Source organism: Balaenoptera acutorostrata, chromosome 5, assembly GCF_949987535.1.
Source record: "Balaenoptera acutorostrata chromosome 5, mBalAcu1.1, whole genome shotgun sequence".
Classification (NCBI taxonomy): Eukaryota; Metazoa; Chordata; class Mammalia; order Artiodactyla; family Balaenopteridae; genus Balaenoptera; species Balaenoptera acutorostrata.
Genome location: NC_080068.1, coordinates 78533247 through 78546984, shown reverse-complemented (window position 1 = coordinate 78546984; position 13738 = coordinate 78533247). Strand labels below are relative to the sequence as shown.

At 34.2% G+C, this 13738-nt stretch overlaps 1 protein-coding gene across 6 annotated transcripts in view; it reads left to right on the top strand.

The window, feature by feature from the left end:
• N4BP2 (NEDD4 binding protein 2) overlaps window positions 1-13738 on the top strand; it is a 112333-nt gene that overhangs the window by 55711 nt on the left and 42884 nt on the right. For 3 of the 6 annotated variants that reach the window (XM_057546822.1, XM_057546820.1, XM_057546823.1), the window contains 6 exons: window positions 315-400; window positions 917-962; window positions 2559-2755; window positions 4849-4944; window positions 5549-5667; window positions 9867-10005. In XM_057546822.1, the coding sequence (XP_057402805.1) occupies window positions 315-400; window positions 917-962; window positions 2559-2755; window positions 4849-4944; window positions 5549-5667; window positions 9867-10005 (683 nt within the window). Of the gene's footprint in view, window positions 1-314; window positions 401-916; window positions 963-2558; window positions 2756-4848; window positions 4986-5548; window positions 5668-9866; window positions 10006-13738 lie in introns of those variants that run through there. The other 3 variants (XM_057546824.1, XM_057546821.1, XR_009008359.1) reach the window with 2 other exon arrangements.

Genomic DNA, 13738 nt, shown 5'->3' with positions numbered 1-13738 from the left:
AAGGCAAGATAATTCCTTAGAGTATGCCTACTGGAAAGTCTTGACTAATGGAAATGAATATATTAAATATATTTAGTCTAATGGACATGAATAACTTAAATATATGAAACATAATATAATTGTACCTGCCAAGAAGTGTGAAAACAATGACATATTACATAAAAATATTCCAAGAGATTTAGAACTAGAGACATAGGTTAGTAATTAAAAATACAAATTAGTTTTATGATACATAAGGTAGTTGAGTATGTTTTCTGCAAATGTATAATGAGTAATGATCATATTTTCTTTTCTTTTCTTCCCCCCCTCACAAGGGTCCCTAACAGTTGAGGATTGTGTGGTTCATATAGATCTGAATCTGGCTAAAGTGATTCATGAAAAATGGAAAGAATCTGTAATGGTTGGTAGGCTTCTTTTAAAGAAAGCTCCTTTTGTGTACATTTTGTCACCTTTGCTCTTCAATAAAATCTGTTATATGAAAGATTCTATTGAATTTTGACTTTGAGAGAGAATTAATTTTACCAGTTAACAGGTTACTGATTTTTTTTCTCCTTCCAGTATTTTAGGTTATTTCCAGACTGGCCAAATTATATAATTAATGACGGAGCTCAATATGATTGTCGATTTTTTTTTTTTTTTAGGGAAAAAAATCATAAATAGTTTTTTACTCCTTAAAGACTTGCAGTGCTAATTAAGTTTCATAAACAGTTTTTAAAAAATCACAGCATAAGAGCTCTATAAGTAGAAAAAATATATAGATGGAATCAATTTATAATTATATTTATCTAGTTTTATTAAATTTAGCAAGAATGATTGATAGTTTTACAGGGAAAAATGATTACTAGAGAAAAATAATATAAGCTTGTTTTCTAATGCACCCTCCTTTGCCAATCCCCTGTTCTGCCTCTGTGTTTAGGAGCGACAAAGACAAGAAGAGGTATCCTGTGGCAAATTAATGCAAGGTAAAACACATATTTTCACTTCTAATGTTCTTGTCTTGATGTTGAAACTTGGTGTGTGTGTATGAATTTTAACTCTTTTTTTTTTTTTTAACTGTTTGTTTATTTGGCTGCACCAGGTCTTAGTTGTGGCACGCGGGATCTTCGTTGCCACATGTGGGATCTTTGTTGAGGTGTGCGGGATCTTTAGTTGCGGCGTGAGGGGTCTTTTAGTTGTGGCATGCGGGATCTAGGTCCCTGACCAGGGATCGAACCTGGGCCCCCTGCACTGGGAGCAGGCCAGGGAAGTCCCTGAATCTTAACTCATTTTAAATATACTTCCACAAAATATGTTACCCAAGAATTTTGATTTGCAAATAAAAGTTTGAACATTTAATATTGATACAAAAGAAAATAAAGCTTAAAGAAGAAAAAAGCCCCTATAATATCATTTAACTTTCAGTTAACACCTGAAAACTAACACAACATTATAAATCAACTATATTTCAATTAAAAAAAAAAAAACCAGGAGTGCTGTGGAACACCCAAGGTGTTCTCTAATGCACATAGTCAGGGTGTTTCCTGTTTATGATTTTGCTCTGAATGAAGGGAAGCTGTTCTGGTTTGAGAGCAATAAAATATTCCTGTGTTTGAGAGCATCATTGAAATATTACTTGGTTTTTCAAATTTTTTATTGATGTTAATATAGTTAGAGCACAAAAGTCAACCTGCTTTTTTTTCAACCTGCTTTTTGATTACATCTGCCAAATTGAAAATAATTGATTCCAGAAGATTTCTTAGATAGCGTTGTCGTTAAGTGTTCAGTGCAGGGTGGCAGACCTGTTACAGGGTCCTCCTTTTGTGCCTGAGTTCCACCAGATGCCTCTCTTGTTCACTCCGTACTAGGACTCCAGGTTGAAGATTGTTAGAGTGAAGATTCTTAACTTTAGTTCAGACCTGTGTTGTAGCTTCAAGAGCTAAAGCTGTTTGAGAGCTAGAGGTTCCCAAAGAGTATCAGAGTTATTCAGATGACAGTATTTGCTATTTCTTCACTCTCCAGGAAATCAAAGGAGTATATCAGAATGTGTTGCTCTTAGAAAAGCTGAAATATTATACATTAAGTCTTGTTATTATGAACTTCTTAGAATGTTTAGTTCCTTCCTTATGTTGAATATCATTTGTTCCATATTTATTGTAGGCCTCCAGTGGGTTACAGATTTGCAGAAATATTCATCCTTTCAGTTCTTGGAGTGGCCAAGCAGAGCTGACCAAAGCTGCTCACTTCTGGCTGGCTGCAGCTTCCTCTGTTTACCAGTGTATATGTGTGTCACTGTTTTCTCTGTGTTGATGTGATATGAAAAAGAGTGGGGAAGCATTGAGTTGATTTACAGTAATACCCAGATCATTGTTCGTTTGAACATTTCTACATTTATACTTGCTTGCGATTATGTGAAGATGTATTTTGAAACTTTGAAATACAACTTGGAATATTGTATTTATAAGCAAAGAGTAAAAAATCATGTTTTCTGGGTCTCTCTGAGGTAGATGTAACAGAATGAATAATGCCTAATTTGTACATTTATTGTTGATGGTCTGACACTATTGATACTGCTTTTGTAGGTTCTTCCCTGGTTGGGCGTGTTGGTCTTGATAATCCAGAACAAAAATCATCTCAGAGAACGGGCAAAAAATTACTGAAGACTTTAGCAGCACCTGAAATGCTACCCTTATTGGACCATTGGAACACTCATACTAAAAAAGTGTCACTCAGAGAAATAATGTCAGAAGAAATTGCCTTACAGGAAAAGCATGATTTGGTATGAGTTAGTATAAATATTAAGCCTTTGTCTCTGACTCTAATTTAATCATATGTTTACTTTTTGATTTTCATTTGATTCTACTTTTCCTAGTCTGAAATCTGTATTTTAACCTGATTGAAGTTAATGTTAAAATTGAAAAATGTTTTAAATGTAGTTTGAAGTTGGAGGTCTTTGCTTCTGGAAAATTAATTGATATTCTATAACAGTAAGCCAATTTATGTTAAATCTGTTGTTTTAGATTTAATTTTGCAGGTGTATATATCTTATCTTTAACATTTACTTCTGTAATTTTTTAATTCTAGAAAAACATGAAAGAAATATTTCCTTTGAAGATAATTTCATTTATAAGTTAGTAATAAGAAATGACACTTGCTATTAAAGAATTGTCCATCTTTGAAATAAAATTTTTTTAGAGAAAAATTTTAGAAACTTATGAATCTGAAATTAAATACTCTTCTTTTTTATCTAACTTTTCAATTAAACAAGTTCAGACAGATATTTCACTTTGCTTTGAACTTAATTTTTGTTCTTTATTCAACATATCTAATTATATGAAGCCATAAGAGAATTTGGTTTATTTTGCATTTCTTTTTCTTAACCTTTTTTGGAATTCTGAAAATTAGTATTAGAGAATTTCAGAATCAAAAGGGAAAAGACCTTAGAGGTTATTTAGTCTAATTCTCAAGGGAAAAAAATTTCTTAGTTGGTGATCTTAGAGCATTTTACCCTCTTTTTTCACTCATTTGACTGCTCAAAGGAACACCTTTGTATTGGCTGAAATACATAGAATTGGGGCATAGAAAGAATGATGGGATTCTTCTACCTTCATATTTATTTCCCCCAGTTATCTTGTTAATTAAGTTGGAAATAAGCTACCATTACCATCTTTGCATGTTTACATAATCCAAAGAACAATCTCTTCAGTAGGATCTTATAATTTAGTGTTGTTTCAAATATTCTTCTTCAATTCACATATGTAATAAGTTGGAGAAATAGATTTTCTTAAAAAATAAGGAAAGCCTAGAATTTATGCTCAAAATGGTGTGACACTTTTTGTTGAAATGCCATTTTCCTCTACTGAAACTTATCTTTACGGTTCTAACCTGCCTTTTAATCTCTTAGTATAATAATGAACAAAAAAGTTTCTTTGACTTTCCAACTTAAATTTTTTTTTTTTTCCTATCAGTGATTTTTGCTTTTCTTTCCATGGGTTTGGTAATAGAAGCTGTACTCTTCATCCTGAGGGTATTCCCCCTTAGAGCCTCAGTTAAGAGAATTTCTGGAGAAATTTCTCAGTAAGAGAATTTCCCAAAGGAGAAATATCATTTAAATTCTTTTAAAACAAAGCATATAAAATAAACATTAGGCATAATGTGTGAATTGGATAATTAATTGTAACATGATTACGGTTATGAGTTTTCAGTTTATTGATGGGACCTTAGAATTTGTAGTTTAGAAACTATGATCTGGCAGATTGGTAGTAAATCTGATCACTGAATTTTTTAGTAGGGTCGGATTATAATGTATATCTTAAATAAGATGTGAATATTTAAAATTCTCAAGGTGGCTTGTTTTCATCACTCTTGTGATGTCTGATCAGTCCTTTTTACTGGTCAGATTGTCACCTATTGTGGTTCTTTTTTTATTGTTGTTTGGTGTTATAAATGGCCTAAATATGGTTAGGCTTCAAAACCAACAACTATTCAAGGATTTTCCTAAATTATTGTAATTTTTATATTTTCAGAGACACCTTTGAAATTTTATAAGAAGTTATTTTTCAGACATTAGGATTTTGGGAATAAACAAAAATATTACATAGTTAAATCACAATGTCAGTAAATTGTCTTAGAGTTAGAAATCACTTTAAGAATGATTACCATATTCCTCAATTAGAATGAAAATGGCACATTTTAGGAAAGCTCTTTCGGTTTGGCTATTTAAACAATCCAAATATGACTTTGAAAAAATAACAATTAGTAACAATTCTCATACAATTACTTTGGAGTAAATATGTTTGTGAAAAAATTTTTTTAATGTGAATTTTAAGATTTTCTGTCAACCTGAATTTGCAACTTATTTGTACATTGTAGTTTCTGCCCATTGAGGAGAATATGTTTTTGAGGACGTTGTTCACAGCATCACACAGTGTCCCTTTTATGAGGACCCATGGGAGAAATTTCTCTCAGGTCTCAGTACCAGAAAAAGCTGTACTTCTCCTGAGCAACTGGTTTGTTTTTATTTTATGGACACTGAGAATCTTTGTTTCCCCCTTTGCTTTGGCCACTAAGAAGCTAAGAACTGAATTTGTGGCCCACCTTTAGCAATTGTACAGGATTTTGTGGCATGCATTTATATACTAATTTTACTTGCTAGCTTTATCCTACATTCTTACCTTTATTTTCTCTACTCTCTGACTTCATTTATTTATATCCTGTTTATATATATATATCTACATCCTTTTTTGTATAATATGATTGAATGTGTTGGGTGTGTATATGTGAGAGTATATATACACATGCACACACATATATGTATATGTGTGATTGTGTGTATGTGTGTGTGTGTGTGTTAATGAGCAGCTTCAAATACTTAGTAAAAAATGGGATATAAATAAATTGTGCAAGAATACTTATATTACTAATTTCAGCCTTTAATCAGTGAAGAAAGTCTGTGACTGCTTTTAAATTATTAGTCTTTTTGCAATAAAATAACCATGCTTTTAGGTCAGCATAACTAGTATTGTAAATTACATCATAAAGATGGTTTTTGTCTTTTTTTTGTTTGTTTTAGAAAAGGGAGCCACTTATATTTGAAAAAGATTGTGCCACTAAACTAAAGGAGAAGCAGCTCTTTAAGATATTTCCAGCCATTAACCAAAATTTTCTGGTGGACATTTTCAAGGACCACAAGTGAGTGCTAGAAGGATTGTGTGTAGTTTCTGTTGTGATGTCATTGAAATCATATGTCATGCATTTTAACCTCTTATTTTTATTTTTCTGTTAACAAAAATAATATAGGTATATTATAAACCATTTAAATGCAGTAATGTAGAAAGTGAGGAGTTTCTGTCAATTGGTTCATATTCCTCCTCAATTTTTTCTCATATACATACACTAATGTATGTGTGTACATGTGTACCTATTTGCTTTTGTGTCTATATAAACACAAAAATAGGTTGTGTTTTATGTACTATTTTGTAGTTTTACTGTTATTTATTTTTTCTGTCCATACTTTGTGATCTGCTCTTTTCTTTTTAAAGTCTACAGAGTATTCCATAGTATTCTTAAGTGATTTCTTAAAGTACCGTAGTTTCTTTAAACATGCTCTGTTTATGGGCTTTTTAACTGTCAGAAAAGTTGGAAACCATGTTGCACTGAGCACCCTTGAACATACATTTTTGTGTGCATGGGTGAATGTTATTGTAGGCTAGTTCCTAAAAGTGAAATTGCTGGTCCAAAGTGTGTACATTAAATTTTTTTACAGCTAATGCCAAATTTCCTTTTAAAAGGGCTTTCCATATTAGTTATATGCACTGATAGCGTAACCTGCCCCGGATATTAAGAATCTTTTAATTTTTTGCCAGTCTGGTGCGAAAAATATTTCATTGCTGTTTAAATTTTTATTTTCCTTATTACTACTGAGGTTGAACTTTTTTTCCATTAATTTCTTTTTATATTAATTGCTTACCCTTTGTCTGTCTTCCTTTTGGCTGTTTGTATTTCTTTCTAGATCTGTGAGAACTCTTTATATATTATGTGTAGTTATCTTTGTTAATATAGATTATAGTAATTTTTCCTGACATAGCCATATACATATTTTAATTCATGTTTTATCAGAAAGTCTTTTCCCTTATTGGTTCTGAGTTTTATCACTTTTTAAGAAAATCTGTCCTACCCCAATATTATGAAAATATATTCTGCAGTATTTTTAGTAGTTAAATTTTAAAAGTTTATCTAGCATTTTTATGTGTATGGTATGAAGTAGAGTTTAACTTAATTGTTTTTTCCAAATGATTAACTGGATGAATAGGTCACCTTTACCTACTGATATAACATATAACTACTAATATTTACTACATTCTCAAATATACATTTTCTTTTATAGACTCTTTGATTCCATTGAGCTATTTGGTCCTAAGTTTCCACCATCTTGTTTTAATTATTGTGGTGTTGTAGTGTGTTTCGATGCTTAGTATGTTAGGAATGCTTCTGGTTTGAGTAATACATACTTTCGATCTTAATGTATTCCTTAAATTCCTATTTTAGCAAGAGTTGTTTTAAATAGATGCCTTTTTAGAATCTTTGGAGAATCCAATATAGATTTTTTTTCTTTAGTTTATTAGTATATGTCATGTCAGTCACAGTAATTTCTGGAATAAAAAAATCTTTCAGGTTTTGTTTTTTTCCTTTAAGGTAGTGTCGGAATTGATTTCAGGATTTTTGTTAACAGTGGTTAAATGAGATAAGTCTGTGATATCTTTGTCAGATTTTGGTTTTAGGGTTTCATTTGGTGTTTGGCTTAATAAAAGAACCTGGCAAGACTGCCATTTTTCTCTGTGCTCTGGAAAGTTTAAATAAATTAGTACCTTGAAGGTTCTGGGGTTGTGCCTTTTCAGGGGGAAGGTGTCTTCGCTTTTCTTTAGGGAGAAGGTCTTTTCACTATCTTTTTAGGGGTATTACTTTATTCAGATGTTTGCTTTTTTTCCATGAGTCTTTTCTGGTAGTTTGTCTTCTAGAAAATCATCAGGTTTATTATTGTTAAGTTGTATATAATATTCTGTGGTAATTAAAAACATTATTTTGTATTTGATCATGTCCTTTTTTCCTTTATCCTAATGTTTTTTTTCTATTTTCTTTGTTTTTGCTGTTTATCAGATTGGCCCTTTTAAAGAACAGGCTCTTGGTTTATTGATCAAAGTCTTTTATATTCTCTAATCATTTATTTTTGGTGATTCTTTTCTATTTTTGATGGTTCCTTTCTCTTTAAATTTGTTGTTTTCAATTCCTTGGTTAGTTTGTTTCCTTTCAATCTTTAATAACAAATATACTTAAGGGTGTGAATTTTTTTCTGTATAATGTTTTTGATATATATGTAATGTTTTGATTTTGATATGTAGTATTTTCATTTTTTTCTAAATAATCTCTAATTCACTTTGACTTTCTCATTTATCCAAGAGTTTTATATTTTCTAAATGGTTTGATAGTTTGGTGGGGGGGTGGGGATTACTGTGTGTTTTGTTGTGTTGGGGTATAAGAATGCAGCCTGAAAGAGTCCTACTTTTTGGAAGTTGAGATTTTCTTTGTGGTTTAATACATGATCAGTTATTATAAATATTGCACAAAGTGCCTTTTTAAAAAAAATATTTATTTATTTACTTATTTATTTGGCTTCTTCGGGTCTTAGTTGCGGCATGCGGGATCTTTCGTTGCAGCGTGCTGACTTCTCTCTAGTTGTGGCTCGCGGGCTGCAGACTGCGCAGGCTCAGTAGTTGCGGCACGTGGGCTTAGTTGCCCCGCGGTCTGTGGGATCTTAGTTCCCGACCAGGGATTGAACCCACGTCCCCTGCATTGGAAGGTGGATTTGCAACCACTGGACCACCAGGGAAGTCCCTGAAAGTGCTTTTGAAAAAGAATATTTTCTGCTGAGTATGCAGAGTTCTAAATATGTCTCTTGAATCAAGTTTTTCATGGTATTATTTCAATCCACAACTTTTCTATTTATTTTTGCTACCTAAACAGCTGTTTTCTTAGAGTTATGTGTTAAAATATCCCAAGGCACTGGGGGTTAGGAGGGTGGTGCTGGCATATGGCAACTCTCTTCTATGGGGACCTAGGGCAAGAAGCCCTGATGTGAAATTACCCAGAGTTGTGGTTCCCCAGGCAAGGTAAGGGGACTGAGTTGAGTCCTTCCTCTCGATGCTCAGAGTGATTGGTCAGTCAGGCCCCTTGGGGCAGGTATTATGGTATTAAATGATTACCTCCATTTGTCTGCCAACAGCTGGATAATTGTCTCAGTTACCAGTAGCTTCAGTTTCACCCTGGTAAGAAGGGTAGGTTCGTTCAGTTACTGCAGTAGATGCCTGCAGTGTCATCTTCCAGGGCCATGCACTGCTAACAGCACCTGTGGTGGAGACTGGCTTCCAGCCCTAGGAGTGGGCAAGCCAGGTGATTTTAAGAACTAGTTAGGATGTGGTTAATTTCTGGTAGCTTCTAGCCCCTAGAAACCCCTATTTGTTGAGCATATGTGAGGCGGCAAGATGAGAGTGCTCAAGGAGAATTGGTAGTCCCAAATGGTTCCCCTTCAAGGGTTGTCTTTAATAAATTGAAGAAGAGCAAAATATCACAGTATTTTGGATAACTATTTATCACATTTCAAAAACAGTCCTTTGTGGTCAGCTCTTCATTATCTGGCCATTGGAAAAGATCAGAGGCATAAATAGTCTGAAATAATGAGCAGTATAAAATCATTTATAATTTGCTTTGGAATGAGTTTCTTTGGATACGGGGACATTAGCGTTTCGGGTGTTTGTCAAATTTTGTAGAATTTCATATTCCACATAATATAGTATCACCATGAAAATATGCCTAAATAATGTAGGGGTGGGAGGTAAGGTAGTGTTTTAGTTTTTCCTTTCTATATCCCTGCTTAGAATTTCTTTGACTAGAACGCCATGGTATAAGTAAAATGTAAAATTTGACAGTATAAAAATGTCAGTTAAAGGATTTATTGTCTGTTTTTGATGTTTGAAGGAAACTGAAACCATGTGTGAATCCAACAAGGGACTTAAGTATAGGTGATTAGATGAAAGAAAGGTTTGTGGAAAATTTACCTGGAATAAAAGATAAGAAAATGAATTAATTATCAATATGTTACTTTTTGGTATTCATTTAAAAAATTAGTTTTTGAGAGCCTCTAACTTGACACTTTCCCTCTGTTCATTCTTGAGTCTTGAGATACACAATGAGCATTTAATTTTCATGTTTAAAACTTAGAAGTGAGCCAATTTTTCATATTCTTCTAAGATTTTGAAAGATTGCTTATGTTAATGTTTCCACATAACTTTTATTTTCATTTATTGACCTCATATTTGTACTTCAACTCTCTACAGCTATTCATTAGAACACACAGTGCAATTTCTAAATTGTGTTCTTGAAGGAGACCCTGTAAAAACGGTGGTAGCACAAGAGTTTGTTCACCAAAATGAGAATGTCACTTCTCATACTGCACAGAAGTCTAAGGAGAAAAAGGTATAGAGCTACTTAATTTTTTACAGTAATGGTAAATAATTGTGTGTGAAAATATCATTGGTTTGTTAGATAGTTTAATGATTATTTCTCACCATTTTTCATAGACTGGAAATTTAACCACCAATAGCATATTTGGTTTAGAATATCTATTTGCTCAAAATAGTGAATTTATGGCTGATTATATTTTTTTCTTTAAAGCCTTTGTGCACAACAAGCATTGGAATTTCTGTAACTTTTTATGTGTAGACTACACAGTAGAGTATGAGGCTTGATTGAATAGCAGTGGGTATAATATGATGGGTCTTAGGGCATAAATAATGTGGGTGGCAATGTTTAGCCATTTGAGAAGCTACCAAGCATTTTCCCCAAATGGCTACATTCTTTTGCATTTCCATCAGCAGTGTATGAGGGTTACAATTTCTCCACATCCTCTCTGACACTTGTTATCATCTGTCTTTTTGATTATAGCCATCCTAGTGGGTGTGAAGTTGTTTTATGGGTACTGGGATTTGTTTTAATCAGGTATGGTAAGACACCCAGAGATGGAAATGTTGTGAAGGAAGTTTATTATACTCACAGATCCCTAGAAATGGGAGGCATGGCCCAAAGCCACATGAGGAAGCACCAAGGTCAAGGAGGCAAAGGAAGTAGGGGGGAAATGTGGGCAAGAGCCTTTTTTGTGGTGTCTGCGGGAAGGACTGGGCAAGGCAGAGTAATAAGCAGGTTTAGGATGGACTAGTTTGAATAATTTCAGCAGGCTCTGGGGCATAGGAACTGTCCCTAGTCTTCTGGTACCTGGCTTCGGTGATCAGGGTATATAGATGGTGGCCAGAGAGTGAGAGCCCCATAAAGAAGGTGGTTGGGGGTATGGGCTCTAGATTGGATGGTTTGCATATATAAAGTGTTCTAGCAAGTGAGTTGTTTCCTATCTCTAGGAATTAGCTAACCCCAAGGTGGTGGGTGCTGTGTCTCCAGGGGTCAGCAAGGCCCCAGATGTCAAAGCATCAGAATACAGGAAATAAAAGACGTGGCTAATACAGAAGTGGTATCTCATTGTGATTTTGATTTGCATTTCCCTGATTACTGGTGATGTTGAGCATCTTTTCATGTGCTTATTGGCCATTTGTATATCTTCTTTGAAGAAATGTCTATTAATATCCATTACCCATTACAATTAAAAAATTCTCTAGTTGTATGAATTTTTATATAGTCTACATACAAGACCCTTATCAGACATATGACTTGCAGAATTTTTCCCGTTCCAAGGGTTGTCTTTTCACTTTTTTGATGATGTCCTTTGAAGCACAAAAGTTTTAAAAATTGATCACGTGCAATTCTTCTTTTTTCTTTTGTTGGATGTACTTTTGGTGTCATATCTAAGAAACTATTGCCTAATCCAAGGTCATGAGGATTTACACCTGAGTTTTCTTCTAAGAGTTTTATAGTTTTAATGCTTACATTTAGAGCTTTGATCTATTTTGGGTTAATTTTTGTATATGGTGTGAGATAGGGGTCCAGGTTCATTCTTTTGCATGTGGATATCCAGTTGTCACAGCACCACTTGTTGCAAAGACTGCTTTTCCCCATTGAATTTTCTTAGCACCCTAGTTGAAAATGAATTGACTATAAATTTATCACTAGACTCTCAGTTTCATTCCGTTGATCTGTATGTCTCTCATTATGCCAGTACCGCAGTCTTGATTACTGTAGCTTTTTTTTTTTTACAATTTTTATTTTATTTATTTATTTATTTATGGCTGTGTTGGGTCTTCGTTTCTGTGAGAGGGCTTTCTCTAGTTGCGGCAAGTGGGGGCCACTCTTCATCGCGGTGCAAATCCTTTCATTATTGCGGCCTCTCTTGTTGCGGAGCACAGGCTCCAGACGCGCAGGCTCAGTAATTGTGGCTCACGGGCCTAGCCGCTCTGCGGCATGTGGGATCCTCCCAGACCAGGGCCCAAACCCGTGTTCCCCGCACCGGCAGGCAGACTCTCAACCACTGCACCACCAGGGAAGCCCCTACTGTAGCTTTGTAGTAAGTTTTGAAATTAGGAAGTGTGAGTTTTCAACTATTTTCAGGATTATTTTGTCTATTCTGGCCCCCTTGCATTTCCATGTGAATTTTAGGATCAGCTTGTCAATTTCTGCAAAGAAGCCAGTTGGAATTTTCATGGGGATTGTGTTGAGCCTGTGGATCAATTTGAGGAGTATTGCGATCTTAACAATATTGTCTTCCAATTCATGAATATGGAGTACCTTTCGATTTACTTAGGTCCTCTTAATTTCATTCAACAGTGTGTTGTAGTTTTGAGTATAAGTTTTACATGCCTTTTTAAAAATTTATTTCTAAGCATTTTAGTTTTTTTGATGCTATTATAAATGAAATTGGTTTCTTAATTTTATTTTTGGATTGTACATTGCAAATACATAGAAATACAATTGATTTTGTATATTAATCTTGTATTCGTTTTAGGCTTTTTTTTTCTTTTTTAAACAGTCCTCAATCATCCTGCTATACTTACTTATTAATAAGACCACTCAGGGATAGTGGAGCACCACTTGTGTGTTGCCTTTTTTCTTTGAATATTTCACCATCACTTAGCTGATATGTAGAACTTAGGTAATTTTGGTTTTCATGTGATCTGTTAGTGTGTACACGGAGCAGGAACCAAGTGATACCACTGATGCCTGTGTTCATCATGGATAGGTGCAGTATATTATAAGATTCAGGGAGTGTACAAGATGATGATGAGACCTTCAGTGCCAAACTGGGAATGAAGATTACTTTTTCACCGGATAATAGAGCAAGGCACTCGTGGTCATTATGGCGATAGAGGAAGTGATGGGGACAAAGTGTGCTTGCTCAAATTGGGAGATGGTTAGAAAATGTTGGAATCAGAAAAGGGATTTTGTGAGTTGTGTAAATGTTGGCCAGAACGTAAATTTGGGTGAGTTATACTGGAGATTATTCTAAGCCTTTCTCAAAAAAACGTAGGTAGGTGTCGCAACACTGATAAAAATCTTTTAAGATTTGTGAGCAGAATAGTCTGTCTTTGATATCCCAGGATCCCAAGGGATCAGAGATACTAAAGGGGAGTATCATGATACCAGTAACATTTTGGTTTATCTGCTTTGTTCAAGAAACTAACATTTATTTAAAACTGTGTTTTATTAATACTACTACTTTTTCCCTTTAGCCTTTAATAAAATTTGCAAGTTTGTTACCATTGGAAATGGTTTTGGTGTAATAGTACATCACACTTTCAAGTGACACTAATTACATAAATTCTTAGGCAGCATGTATTTCACTTGGCCCTTGTTAATGAAGTTATAGTAAACCACATCACTATGAAAGGGATGTAAAAATAAATTTTGGTTTTATTTTAAAAGAGAGTAGCTATTTGATAAAGTATCTCTCATTATGTACTGTCTGTTTTTGGCCACGCCATGTGGCTTGCAGGATCTTGGTTCCCCCACTAGGGATTGAACCCCGGCCTCTGGCAGTGAAAGTGCCAAGTCCTAACCACTGGACCGCCAGGGAATTCCTGTTTTTTCTTTTTTAAAAATAAGAAATGAAGGATCCCTTCCCAGAGAACCAAATGTAATTTGCATTTTTTAGTATGAACACCAACAGAGAGAGGCTTTAAAGCTATGAAATGTTTATGTCCATATTGTTAGGCACTATGGGCTTTTCAAGGGTCATAGAAAGTGTTTTTATTATCCTCTCCCTGGAAAA